The sequence below is a fragment of the Festucalex cinctus genome, chromosome 13, assembly GCF_051991245.1.
Source record: "Festucalex cinctus isolate MCC-2025b chromosome 13, RoL_Fcin_1.0, whole genome shotgun sequence".
Classification (NCBI taxonomy): Eukaryota; Metazoa; Chordata; class Actinopteri; order Syngnathiformes; family Syngnathidae; genus Festucalex; species Festucalex cinctus.
Window position 1 is genome coordinate 22,503,898 of NC_135423.1, and position 12,073 is coordinate 22,515,970.

At 37.8% G+C, this 12,073-nt stretch overlaps 2 protein-coding genes across 3 annotated transcripts in view; one reads left to right on the forward strand and one right to left on the reverse strand.

Moving 5' to 3' along the window:
* Positions 1 to 12,073, forward strand: part of LOC144033188 (calsyntenin-2-like) — a 239,778-nt gene that overhangs the window by 219,111 nt on the left and 8,594 nt on the right. For both annotated transcript variants that reach the window (XM_077541104.1, XM_077541106.1), the window contains exons 13-14: positions 9,186 to 9,356; positions 10,883 to 11,028. In XM_077541104.1, coding sequence (XP_077397230.1) covers positions 9,186 to 9,356; positions 10,883 to 11,028 — 317 coding nt within the window. The remainder of the gene's footprint in view (positions 1 to 9,185; positions 9,357 to 10,882; positions 11,029 to 12,073) is intronic.
* LOC144033191 (SPRY domain-containing SOCS box protein 4-like) overlaps positions 1 to 12,073 on the reverse strand; it is a 76,575-nt gene that overhangs the window by 40,471 nt on the left and 24,031 nt on the right. The gene's annotated exons all lie outside the window — the stretch shown is intronic.

Sequence of the window (12,073 nt, forward strand, 5' to 3'; positions counted from 1 at the left end):
CATATATGCAGTATCACCCCATTAACAAGTTTGCACTGATAGCATCAGTTATTCATCAGTCAGTCACTTTTTATAGATGATTCAGGATGGGTGAATTTTCACAGATGTAGATTAGGCCTTACAGCAGTAATTAATAGAGTGCAATCTCATCACGTTATTTAACTAAAGGAGGCAGAGGTTTAATTTTGATGACAGCACAATAATTGACAAAGAAGGAATGGTCAGAGGGGTGCATTGAATTCTTCATTTGAAATGCTTTTGTAGGCTTTTACTGCAGCCGCTTTCAGTTTTTGTCTGTTTCTGGGGGTTTCTGAGTTGTTGTTGTTGTTGTTTTTTTGTTTTTGTTTTTTTATTTCAAAGCAAAGCTTACTTTCTTTGTTGGCACCCTCTCAGTCCATTGTGACGTAAAACTGGCTTCACTCTAATCAGTGACATTGGTGTTCCAACAGATTGCAATCCAGATCATGGCAGACTTGAGCATGAATGTGTTCCATGCTGTTCCTGAACATCTTAACCAATTTCCTTGTAAACTTCCTGTCAAGTTCAGAATAGCATTCAGGCTCATCTGACGTTCGCCTGCAGTCCATCTCAAACAGCAGCGATGCCTTAAATCAGGCGTGTCCAAACTTTTTCATTTGAGAGCCACATACAGAAAATCAGAAGGACACAAGGGCCAAATAATGTTATGAAGAGAAATTGTGTTTAGTCCTAAATATTGTACAAATAATCTATTTGTCCTTTTGCATAGTTAGAAAAATGCTACAATATATAAACCAATTTATTTGTAATATGGCAGTAGGGTTATTATAGTTTTGGAATTTTTCATTTTAGTTATTTTTATTAGTTTTCAGGGTGGTTCTGCTAGTTTTTATTAGTTTTAGTTATTTAATAAATCCTTAGTTTTAGTTAGTTTCAGTATTAGTATTTTTTTATTATTTTCTTTAATGTGTATTACTTGTGCGCAATACTTAAAAAACAGCATGGGAGCATTGTCATCTGAAGGTGCTTTTCTATTGGCTGATGCTGGATGACGTAATTTCTGTGTGACATACTTTCAAACGTCATTATTACGGTTTATATCTAAATAAAATTAATAATAATCACATTTAAAATCATCCCCAAAGGCTCATGCATTAAATTAATTACCAAAGACTAAAACAGAGGACGTTTGCTATATTATAGTTAGTTTTAGTTATTTTTGTAAACATAAAATGTAGTTTCAGTTAGTTTTTGTTTTTTAAAAAGCATTTTATTTTGGTAACAATATTGTTTTTTGAATTTTAGATTTAATTTTTTCATTAGTTTTAGTTAACTAAAATAACCTTTAATGGCACCTGTTTTTCAATACGCTCCCTTCTTACTTTGACCATCTCCAAACATTTTTGTTTTGTTTATTTAATTTGAACTGAGTCAAATGCCATTTTTAGCATATGTCGCGGGCCACTGAAAAATGGACGGCCGGCCGCAAATGGCCCCCGGGCCGTAGTTTGGACACCAATGCCTTAAATGCTGCAGGAAACTACTCAAGCACCATTTGTTCACCAAAGCATCACTTCAGTAACAGGAACACACATAAAGATAAAAGTTTAATTACCCATGAAATACTGATAGGCATCTTTGTGTCCCTTAATAGAATGGACAGTATTCTTAGTATTATTTATTTACTCTATTCATTTTATCTGTACGTATTTGACCCAAGACTATGGCGTAGTCCTCATTGCAGCTGAGGACGAGAGCCAAATCTCTTCAGCAGTAAACTGCAGTTTAAGCTAAATATCTTGTGTTGAATGCATATCTGCTTGCCTTGCCATTGTGTTGAGTCACTCCTGCAGCAGCACTTTACAGGGCTCACCCCGGGGACACGGGTTAGTCTACATGAGCTCCTCCACTTCGAGTACACCCGCTCACGTACTGACGTGAGACCTGTGTCGACCAGCTCCAAAAATCACTCACCTAAACCATTAAAAAAATTAAAATAAGTATTTAAATCCTCTCTTCCCTGACCACTGTGGCAGGAAGATCCCGATTTGGCCTGGCCCAGAGCTAATTAGGAGGAGATCATAATTAGGAGGAGATAATAATAACTAAATTCTCTCACTTATCAGATTACTCTATTAACTGGACAAAATCAACATTATTACCTATTACAGAAAATTCATGGAACCCTACAAGTCAGGATCCACACTACTCCTTTCCTACAGGTAATTTAAAATACTTAGGTGTTAAAATTTCACCTAAGTTAACTGAATTAACTTCTTTAAATTTGTTACCATTATTGGATAGCATCCGTAGTGACTTGGAGCGCTGGAATAATCTTCCAATCTCTTTAATAGGACGGATAGCTACTATAAAAATGAAAGTTTTACCAAAGATTAATTATTTATTTTCAATGATTCCATTTAAACCTACGTCTAACTGGTTCCAATCGCTGGACTCTGCTATCATAAAATTCTATTAGAATTAAAAAAAAGCCAAAATTAGTCTATCTACTCTTCAGGAAAGTAAATCTAAAGGAGGTTTAGAGGCACCAAACTTTATGTACTATTATATAGCTAATCAACTACAATATCTTGTGCTATGGACACAACCCAACAGAGATACTAACTGTTGGTTGGAATTGGAGCAGAAGGATTGTAATAATCTTAGACTGTTAGATGTACTCTTTATTACAAAATCAATAAAACGACATAATTGTTTTAAAAACCCAATGATAGCCGCCACCCTGACTGCCTGGTGGAAGGCATTAGAAATTACAAACTCCCAATTGGCGCCCTGTGGGCTCTCTCCCATTTGGCATAACCCCGACTTTCAACTTAATAATCAGTCGTTCCATTTAAGCTTATGGGAGCAGAAAGGAATTACACACCTTCATCATCTTTTCTCAGATAATAAGTTTATATCGTATACAAACTTGGTCCAAAAATATGAAATAAAAAACGGAAATTTCTTACATTATCTGCAAGTTAAAAATATGGTTAAGAAACAAATCCCAACACTTCAGGATACGCTCCAACTGCCTGTCTTAGCTAAAGATATTATAAAGCTTTCTCCAACAACAATAAAGAAAATATCAAAAATATATAAGTTATTTTTATACACAAATAAAACGTATTTACCGACTTTAAAATGGGAAAAAGACTTGTCTATAGTTCCGGAACCAGACTTTTGGACCCAAATCTGTGGAAATGTATTTAAAATGACCAAACAGACAAATTTGCAACTTATCCAATATAAGATACTTCATAGAACATATATTACACAATATATGATGAAAAAAATGGGACTCTCTGACTCCGACATTTGTCTCCAGTGCTCACAAAACACTGCCGATACTTATCTTCATGCTTTATGGTCATGTACTCCAGTGCTGCATTTCTGGACTAAAATCTTGGAAAAGCTCGCTGATATATTAAACTGTAGGCTTCCTTTATCTCCAAGATTGTGTTTACTAGGTGACTTAACAATAACTGAGCTACCATGTAAACAATCTCAATCTATATTTATAGCCCTTACTATTGCTAAAAAAAATAATCCTTGTCAATTGGAAAAATAAACAATCTCTAAATATCGACCACTGGTTAAACTTACTAATAAATTATATCTCAATGGAAAAAATCTCTGCCTTAAATAAAAATCAAGTATCAAGATTTAAACAAATATGGTCTATGTACATAGAATATTTAATCTTAATTTGGCAACTTAATCCTGCCTAGATGCTGCCTGTTAACGAGAGCCACCACATCGTTACAACTTTTGTTTTCGCTGCTTCTGTATTTGGTATTTTGTATCTGATTGTTTTTATTTTTATATAGTCAGGAACCTAGTTGCTGCTAGTGGGCTCGAGCATACCACACTATACGACACTATACTCTCTAACTCCTTAAGATTTATTTCTAGTGGGCACTAAGCATCAACACTTGGTGTTACTGCATGCTAATTAGTCAATTTTCTTGACGCCGTCCCCCGTGGTCGGGCGGGGGTGGCTCTGCCCCCCCCCCACCCCCCCTGGGCCCCCTGTGGGGTGCGGTGTTGGGGTGCTTTCCCTGGTGCCCGGGGCGGTGCCGTCCCGGCGCGGTCCGCTGCTCCGTGCCCGGCGGCGCGGTTCGGGGCGGGTGGGCCTCTGGTGTGCCCCGTGGTTCCCTCTCCCCTCCCCCTTCCTCCCCCCCGTCGCCTCTCCCTCCTCGCCTCCCCCCGCCCATCCTCCTCGGCCTCCCGGTCCCTTTTCCCTTGTCGCCCCCCCCCCCCCCCCCCCCCCTGCCCTGCAGCTGCCCTTTCGCCTTCTTGTCGTCTCCTCCCCGCTTCCCCCTCCCCCCTTTACCCGGCCTGCCCCCCGCCCCCTCCCTCTCCCTGGGCCTGGGGCTACCTCCCCGGCCCAGGCGTCGGGCTCCGGGGGCCGGGCGGGGGTTTGAGGCCTGCCCCACTCCGGTAGAACTCCTGGCGCCCCGGGCGAGCTCCGGTGGCCGGTGGGCTGTCCAGCAGCCCTGCTGCGCTGGCTGTCCGCCTATCGTGGTGCCAGATGGGTGGGGTGGGGGGCGGGTGGGGGCGGGCGTGCCACCTACACCCGCCGGGTTGGGTGAGGCCCCGCTGGTCGCTCCTCTTACTCACTTCACTAGTTTTGCACTATACACTTTGTAAATATACACATAGGGAACACAACACATTTCTTGGTGGGGTGGGGAAGGGTGGAAACACCGTCTTCACCCTTCAACTCCCCTCCAATTTTAATGCACTTCATGTGCTGGACCGCGGTTGACGGCTTCTTTCTTTGGTGGTGGTCCTTATGCATGCCAGATCCATCGCGCCAGCATCTACTCAAACTCAAACAGAAGTTGCCTCTCCCTCCCACAGCCCCTTGAATCAGTGGGTGCTGGTGTCTGTGGATCTCACTTTGCTTTATCTATCCTTCCCTCCTTCCTCTCTTTAGTTTTTCCTCTGGTCACTTGAGATCTCAATTTATTAGAAGTTTGAGGTTTCTGGGGTTGGCATAAGACTCTGATTTTGTAACCACGCAGGAGGGGTTTGGTTGGTGCTGGATTTCACTTTGATGGATTGGATGTACTGGCTTCTATGGATCTCACTCTACCTCATCGATCCTTCCCTCCTTCCTCTCTTTAGTTTTTCCTCTGGTCTCTTGAGATCTCGCTAATTTGCTGGAATTTAGAGGCTTCCGGGGTTGGCGTAAGACTTTGATTTTGTAACCATGGGGAAGGCAGGAAGTGTTTGGTCGGTGCTGGATTTCACTTTGATTTATCTTTCTTTTCTCTTTATTTTTTCCTGACCTTTTCTCTGGTCTCCTGACCATTTGAACCTCACGACTCTGGCAAGATTCTGAAGTACCTGGTTAAGGCGAAGGGTAATGGGATATTTATAAGGTTTTAGGTGAATTAATGAGTATAAATTTATACGTATTTGCGCGCACGCGCACGCACGCACGCAAACGCACGCACACATACACACAAAAAAAAAAAAAAAAAAAAAGGAGGAGATAAGAGAGAGGGAGGTTTGAGCCCTCAATTGTGAATAATGCAGTGAAGGAAGCAGAGCAGAAAGGAACATCACTGCAGTGCTTTAGAGGTTGGAGTAGTTGAGCTCTTTCTGCCAGTGAAATAGAACCGGCAGCTGGGGAAAGTGATTAGTTGGAAGCCAAAGAAAGAAACAGTTGGAACGAAAGGGGGCGAAGCAGAGAGAATGTGTTGGGGACACACAAGATGAAGTTCCCTAATGAGCAGATCTTGTGTTCTCATGAGATTGAAAGGAAAAATCTTTTTAAGGCCAAGCAATACATTTTCTTTTAGACCCATTTAATCATTCATTGTCCTCTTGGTTGCTTTCCATGTCATTCATTTACTGCAGACTTGGCTCTGCTGCTTCATTCCGTCTCGGAATTTCTTTTCAAGGCTTAGTCTGAGTCTTTTTCTCAAGGCCAGCCAAGGTCCTTAATCCATTTATTAACTCATAATTGTACTCAACATTTAGTCGCCGTTCATACCCTTGCCTGAAAGTCCTTCAGGACAATGTGACTTCAGCCGTGCCTCGTTATTTCCCGGAGAAGTTTCATGCCACTTGCTAACTTTGTGGGCCACATTAACAAAAAGTTCAAGTGACTCCACAATGACGATTCTGCCAGTGAGCAATCAGCAGCGTTTTACGCCACCTTTATGGAAATGGCTTGCCACTCATGAAACGCTGACTAAGTACTTGAAATACATTGTGGTGCAGTCGAACCCAAAATACTTGGGACCTGTGGATTTGCATATTTTGCGGGGGGGGATTCAATGTAAATATCAATTCATTTTTTTTTCAATGTAAAAAAAAATAATAATAAAAGTATATATATTTTGTTTTTAATATTTGGGGTGGTTGGTGGGGAATTGTAGTTGTTTTTTGTTTTTTTGTTGTTTGTTTTAAATTCCAATTTTGTTTTGTGGAATGTGTATTGAATGTTTATCAGCATTTTTTGTAAGATTTTTTTTTTGGGTGGGGCGGATTGAATTTTTTTTCTGCCAATGTATTTCAATGGTTATCAATTATACAATATACAACGATTTTCGCTATTTGCAGGCCAGCCCAAGCTCTAGCTGTCGCAAACTATATATACACTGGTCTGGTGTATATATATATATATATATATATATATATATATATATATATATATATATATATATATATATTAATATTTTGGGGTTTTGTTGAGGGTTTGTGGCTTTTTTTATGCCTGTTTTTTTCCCTATTTTGTAGATAATATATCTTGGATGTTTCTCAGCGTTTTTGAAGACTTATTTTATTTTAAGATGTATTTCAATGGGCATCAATTATACACAAATTTTCACTATTTATGGGCCAGCCCAAGCTGTATCACCCTCAAATTGTACGCTGTATTTGCAAGAAAATGTATGTGAACAATTTGAAATTACCTTTTTTCTGCATAAATTGGTCATTAAATGTGACGTACAAATCTTTGTCATCAGTAGACAAAATAAGCTTTCCTTTAATATTACAGAGTTGTGTTTCCATATTTTTTACTGATTCAACATGGGGTAGGAAAATTGTTTGTCTACTGTTATGAGTCATGACTAATGAAAATCTGGTCACGTTTTATGAACAATATTTTGCAAAAATCCCTGTAATTCCAGCGTAACCAAACATCACCAATAGAAAACTGATAACTGGCTGAAAAAGGAAAGTTTCCGGTGATGTTGTGAGCTCAAATGGCAGCTTAGATTTGGAGCTTCTTTAAGAAACAATACATCTCAACCCCTTAAATTATCAAAAAGAAAACAACCTTGATAAGACTTATTTGGGTCAAAGGGAAAAAAAAGATACTGAAGCTATCTGACAAAGGATGCTAAAGCGAGTGCTAATCAGGCTAGCTTATAAAAGTTTCAGAGGAGATACGGGGCTTTCACAGCCAAAGAATGATGGAAGCAGAGGGTGAAGTTAAAAGACTGAAGACCAGGTCCAAACTATGGAACAGATGCTCAATATGATGCTAAAAATGAGACAAAAGCAAACCAATAATTAAGAAGGCAGAGATGATGAGAACACCTAAACACATGTAACATTCTGAAGGGGAATGAGGGGGTATCTATAATCAAAATTGCGGAAAAACTGCTATGATGGGTTTGGTGATCACCCAGACGCTAGAGCTGGACACCGAACACTCGTCCTCAGGTGATAAAGCTGCGGTCCATGACAAATAAATACAATATATACAAATAAATAAATAAATGAACAAAAAAATATATATACACATCGGGTTGGATGGTGGTCTCCAAGTGCCCACTTCACAGATATGTAATCTCCTTGGCCAACTTTGCCCATGAAGGCCTCCCTGCAATTCCATACTTGGAATGTTTCTATGTAGGACCAAAACTGGCAAAATTCAAAATAAATAAATCACTAAATCAGTAATCACTAAAAGTGAAAATAAAAATGGATATAAAAAATATAATGCAAAAATTCTATAAAATATATCTATATATATATATATATATATATATATATAAATAAATGGAAATAAAAAGAACAAAAAATATATACAAAAATAAATACATTTGTATTTAATTTTTGGATTATAATTTTTACATCCGGTTTTAGTTTATTTTATTCATTTTAGTTTATTTTATTCATTTATTTATGTCTTCATTTATTTATTTTGTCATTTATTTATTTTTAATTTTGGCAGTTTTGGTCTGTACTGCCAAGTCAAAATGTTATTCAAATGAGGGTGCGGTCCTAAGCATGACCTCGGTTGGACTCCACCGTTGCAAACTGCCTGTCATTGGTTGAATGAGCAGCTCGGCGAACAAGGAAGAAAATAAATGTCTCAATGTGAAAATAAAAATGGATAGAAAACAAAGCATAATTCAAAAATTAAATACAAATGTATTTATTTTTATATATATATATATATATATAGTTATATTGTTTGTTATTTTTATTACCATTTATATATTTTTTTTAACAGTTTTAGAATTATATTTTTATATCCATTTTTATTTTTCACTTTTAGAATAGTCATTCATTTATTTATTTATTTATTTGGTCATATATTTATTTTGAATTTTGGCAGTTTTGCTCCTCCATATGTTTTGGCCCCTCTCGCACACGACCTCTTTTTGGCAGTTCATGCCCACAATGGCGGTGGTGGTGGATTCAATTTGAAAGTCAGCATTTACTACAAGTGTCTCATGATTCTATTTCGCTCACTCATCTCCTATTCTCTGCTTCACCTCTTATGACCCAACTCAACATAAACACTCACGCACACACGCAATGATAAGCTGCTGGAGTAAAGAGTCCCCTAAGACGGTAATCACAGTCTCACTGCTAGTCTAAGTACTTGCCTCATGACCCAGCCCTCTTCCTCACTGTCCCCTCCCAAGAGTGGAAGCAGCTTTACACATTTAACAGCCTCTCAAGACACTGTGTGTATGTGTACGCAAGTATGCGTGTGTGTGTCAGCAGTAATTGGTGTCGACATCTCGTATACGCCGCGTTGCAGTTTGTGCTGTTGGCTGTTCAGAATGTGTATGAACCTCTCACAGGAAAGCCTCAACGCAGCGTGACAGAATCACACCAAAATGTGCAAATAGTCCCGTCATCAACAATTTATTCAATTATACAGTAGGTGTTACTTCACAAGTTCGCATGAGCTCAAAAGCCGTCTGTGTGTGTTTATGTAGACCAAAGACAAGGAATTCTGGAGGAGATCATCCACAATTTGGACTACTGTGACATCCTGGTTTTGGGTGAAGAGTTGAGGCCTGACCAGGAGTCACTCCAACTGCAGCGCAGCATTCTGCTTGGAAAACATCTGGATGCCACCAATTCCACATCTGGGATGTCTGTATATGGTTAGTTACTGTTATATAAGATGCATCAATTCCCCTGAACTTGTACGAAGTGGTTCCGCTCAAATCTCAATGAATTTGAATATTGTGGAAAAGTTCATATAATTTCTGTACTAAAAATCATTTTGAATGATAGTGTATTTAGTGTTTTTGTTAGCACTAACTTTAATCATCAAAATGATTTTTTTTTTAAATACAATCATGAAATATTTGACTTTGTGTATTGAATATGTGCTGTATACGTAATGATAAATATATAAACTAACACTTTTGTTTTTGTTCCCAGTTTTCATAAACTGAACTGTGGCATTTTATTGTGGACAGCCAGAGGCACACCTGTGCATTAACCATGTCCACTATCAACATCTTAATATGCCACACCTCTGAGGTGCAGTCGTTTTTGGCAGCCATTTTGATTTTAGACTTAATTTTTGTCTTTTGAATGATAATACTTATTTGTCTTAGTCACATCATAGTGTCCATTATGTTGCAGTTTTAGTCAACAAAAACTCACACTTTCAAAAATTGTAGTTATTAATAATAATTTGTATTTATTTAGTAAGAATTGTAATAAAGTTAATAAATTTGAAAAAAAAATAGTACCGCCAAGAAATTATAATGTATTATAATATAATATAATATTATAATTATAATTATAATAATGTTTCAGCTATGAAACAAGCATATCATCACTGATACTGTATGTGAAAAACACTTATGCCCCTTTTTTTTTTTTTTTTACAGTTTTGGGATGTGCATCCGGTTTATTCCCAAAAATGTAAAAATAAAAATAAAATTAAAAATGAAGGAAAAAATTGACATGTGTTTTTCACATGGCAGCGACGATAAGACATTAATTTTAATTAAATTAAATTAATTTTAATAATTTTACAGAGTATTACAGAATTAACGACATGACTGACATCCAGCCTTTACTGAAGCTTTTTAAGCTTTCTGTCGTGCAATGGCCAGAAATACTAATTATCTTTAAAATTGGATTTGATGTTCTAATTTATTGAGATGCACCTGTGTGCTCTTTATGTCATGCGCCGAAGGTTAGATCCCAAAGCGCAGACACAAATAAGGTTTTAACTATGTATTCACATCGAGAGGCATAGAACAAACTTGACTAGACGAGAAACAAAGAGAGTTGCACAGAGGGACAGAAAGCAATAATCCGGCAAAACACACACAATTCTCAAACTGCTCCTACAGACGGTGAATCGATCTGATTGGTTGTAGCAAGTAAAGGACTAAAGAACGACATCACATAGATCCAGACATCACCTAAAAGATTAGAGATTGACATCACATAGCCTAAAACTAGGTGAAACTAGATGATGATTACATCAGTTCAAAACAGAGACTTGACCTCAAACTTAACAGGTCATGAACTCAAACTCAAACTTAACCCAGGCATGACCCCAGACATGACACTTTATGCCTTACATTATATGTTTTATTTACAGTTAGCATTCAAATTCACTCTGTGATTTCCCGCTGTTTTTATTTTTCATATTTCTGTCCAGGTGTGGACTCCATGGCTAACTATGAAGATGTTATCCGAGAGGTGCGTTACTACAACTGGCGACCAGCGCACCTAACAGAGAGAAGGTTCCGTCTCACATGTTCGGAGCTCAATGGACGCTACACCAGCAATGAATTTAACTTGGAGGTCAGTGCAACAGCAGCTAGTCTGGTCATTAAAAGTAACATGAAGTTAAAAATCGATGACACGTTCTGTTAAAATGTGAACAACTCTGCCATAAACTTACTAATTGGGTTCTGAGGTCTAGATCCACTTAAATCGCTTTTTGCTTTATAGCAGGGTTATCAAACTCATTTTCTCCCCAGGCAATCAAAGTGTTCAGGCTGGCCTCAAAGGGCCGGTTGTAAATGTAACAGTGTATAAATGTACCGTATCAGCTGCTCATATTATTAATAATTGCCTTGGCCTTTACATATTATTGATTTCAGGAAAAAAAAATCTATTATTAAAGAACTATTATTAAAGGAGGAATTTGAAAATATTAACATCAAGCAGTTAGTCACGTAAAATTAAAGCATTTTCTTTTTTATTGATTACTTATTGTAGCTATAAAATAAAGGAATTTCTTTATCTTTCGTGAGATGATACAGTCAGTGCAGAAAATATACCGTAATAAGTAAACAAACATGCTGAGACAAGGTGGCAAATTTATTGTGTTTCTATATTTAACCTACTGAGATCAAGTGTGACAGCCGGGAACAGCCGGGGCAAATAAATTCTGCACTCACATTTTCTTGAAATACTAGTTCACCTCATTGTGCACAAACGGCAATTTTGGAACTAATCACAATGTATTTTGTAAGATTTGAAATGGCTAATAATAATAATAATAATCTGTATGTTTGATTGTTCCAAAAATAAATTAGTAAAATAAAATAACATTTTAGCAATATATAGTACATGTTTCCTTTGGGCAGCATGTTGGCCAGCAATGGTGTGCTAGTGTTTACAAAGTCTGCCTCACAATCGACAGGTGCTCGGTTATAGTATATACTGTTTGCATGTTTGGGTTTTCTCCAGGTTCTCCTTTACTTCCTAAAAGCATGCGTTAGGTTAATCAAAGACTCTATATCACAGATATGAAACCCAAGGCCCGGGGGTCCAGATCTGGCCCGTGGCATAATTTAATGTGGCCTGCAAAGGCAAATCATGTGTATCGTCTTAAATGGTT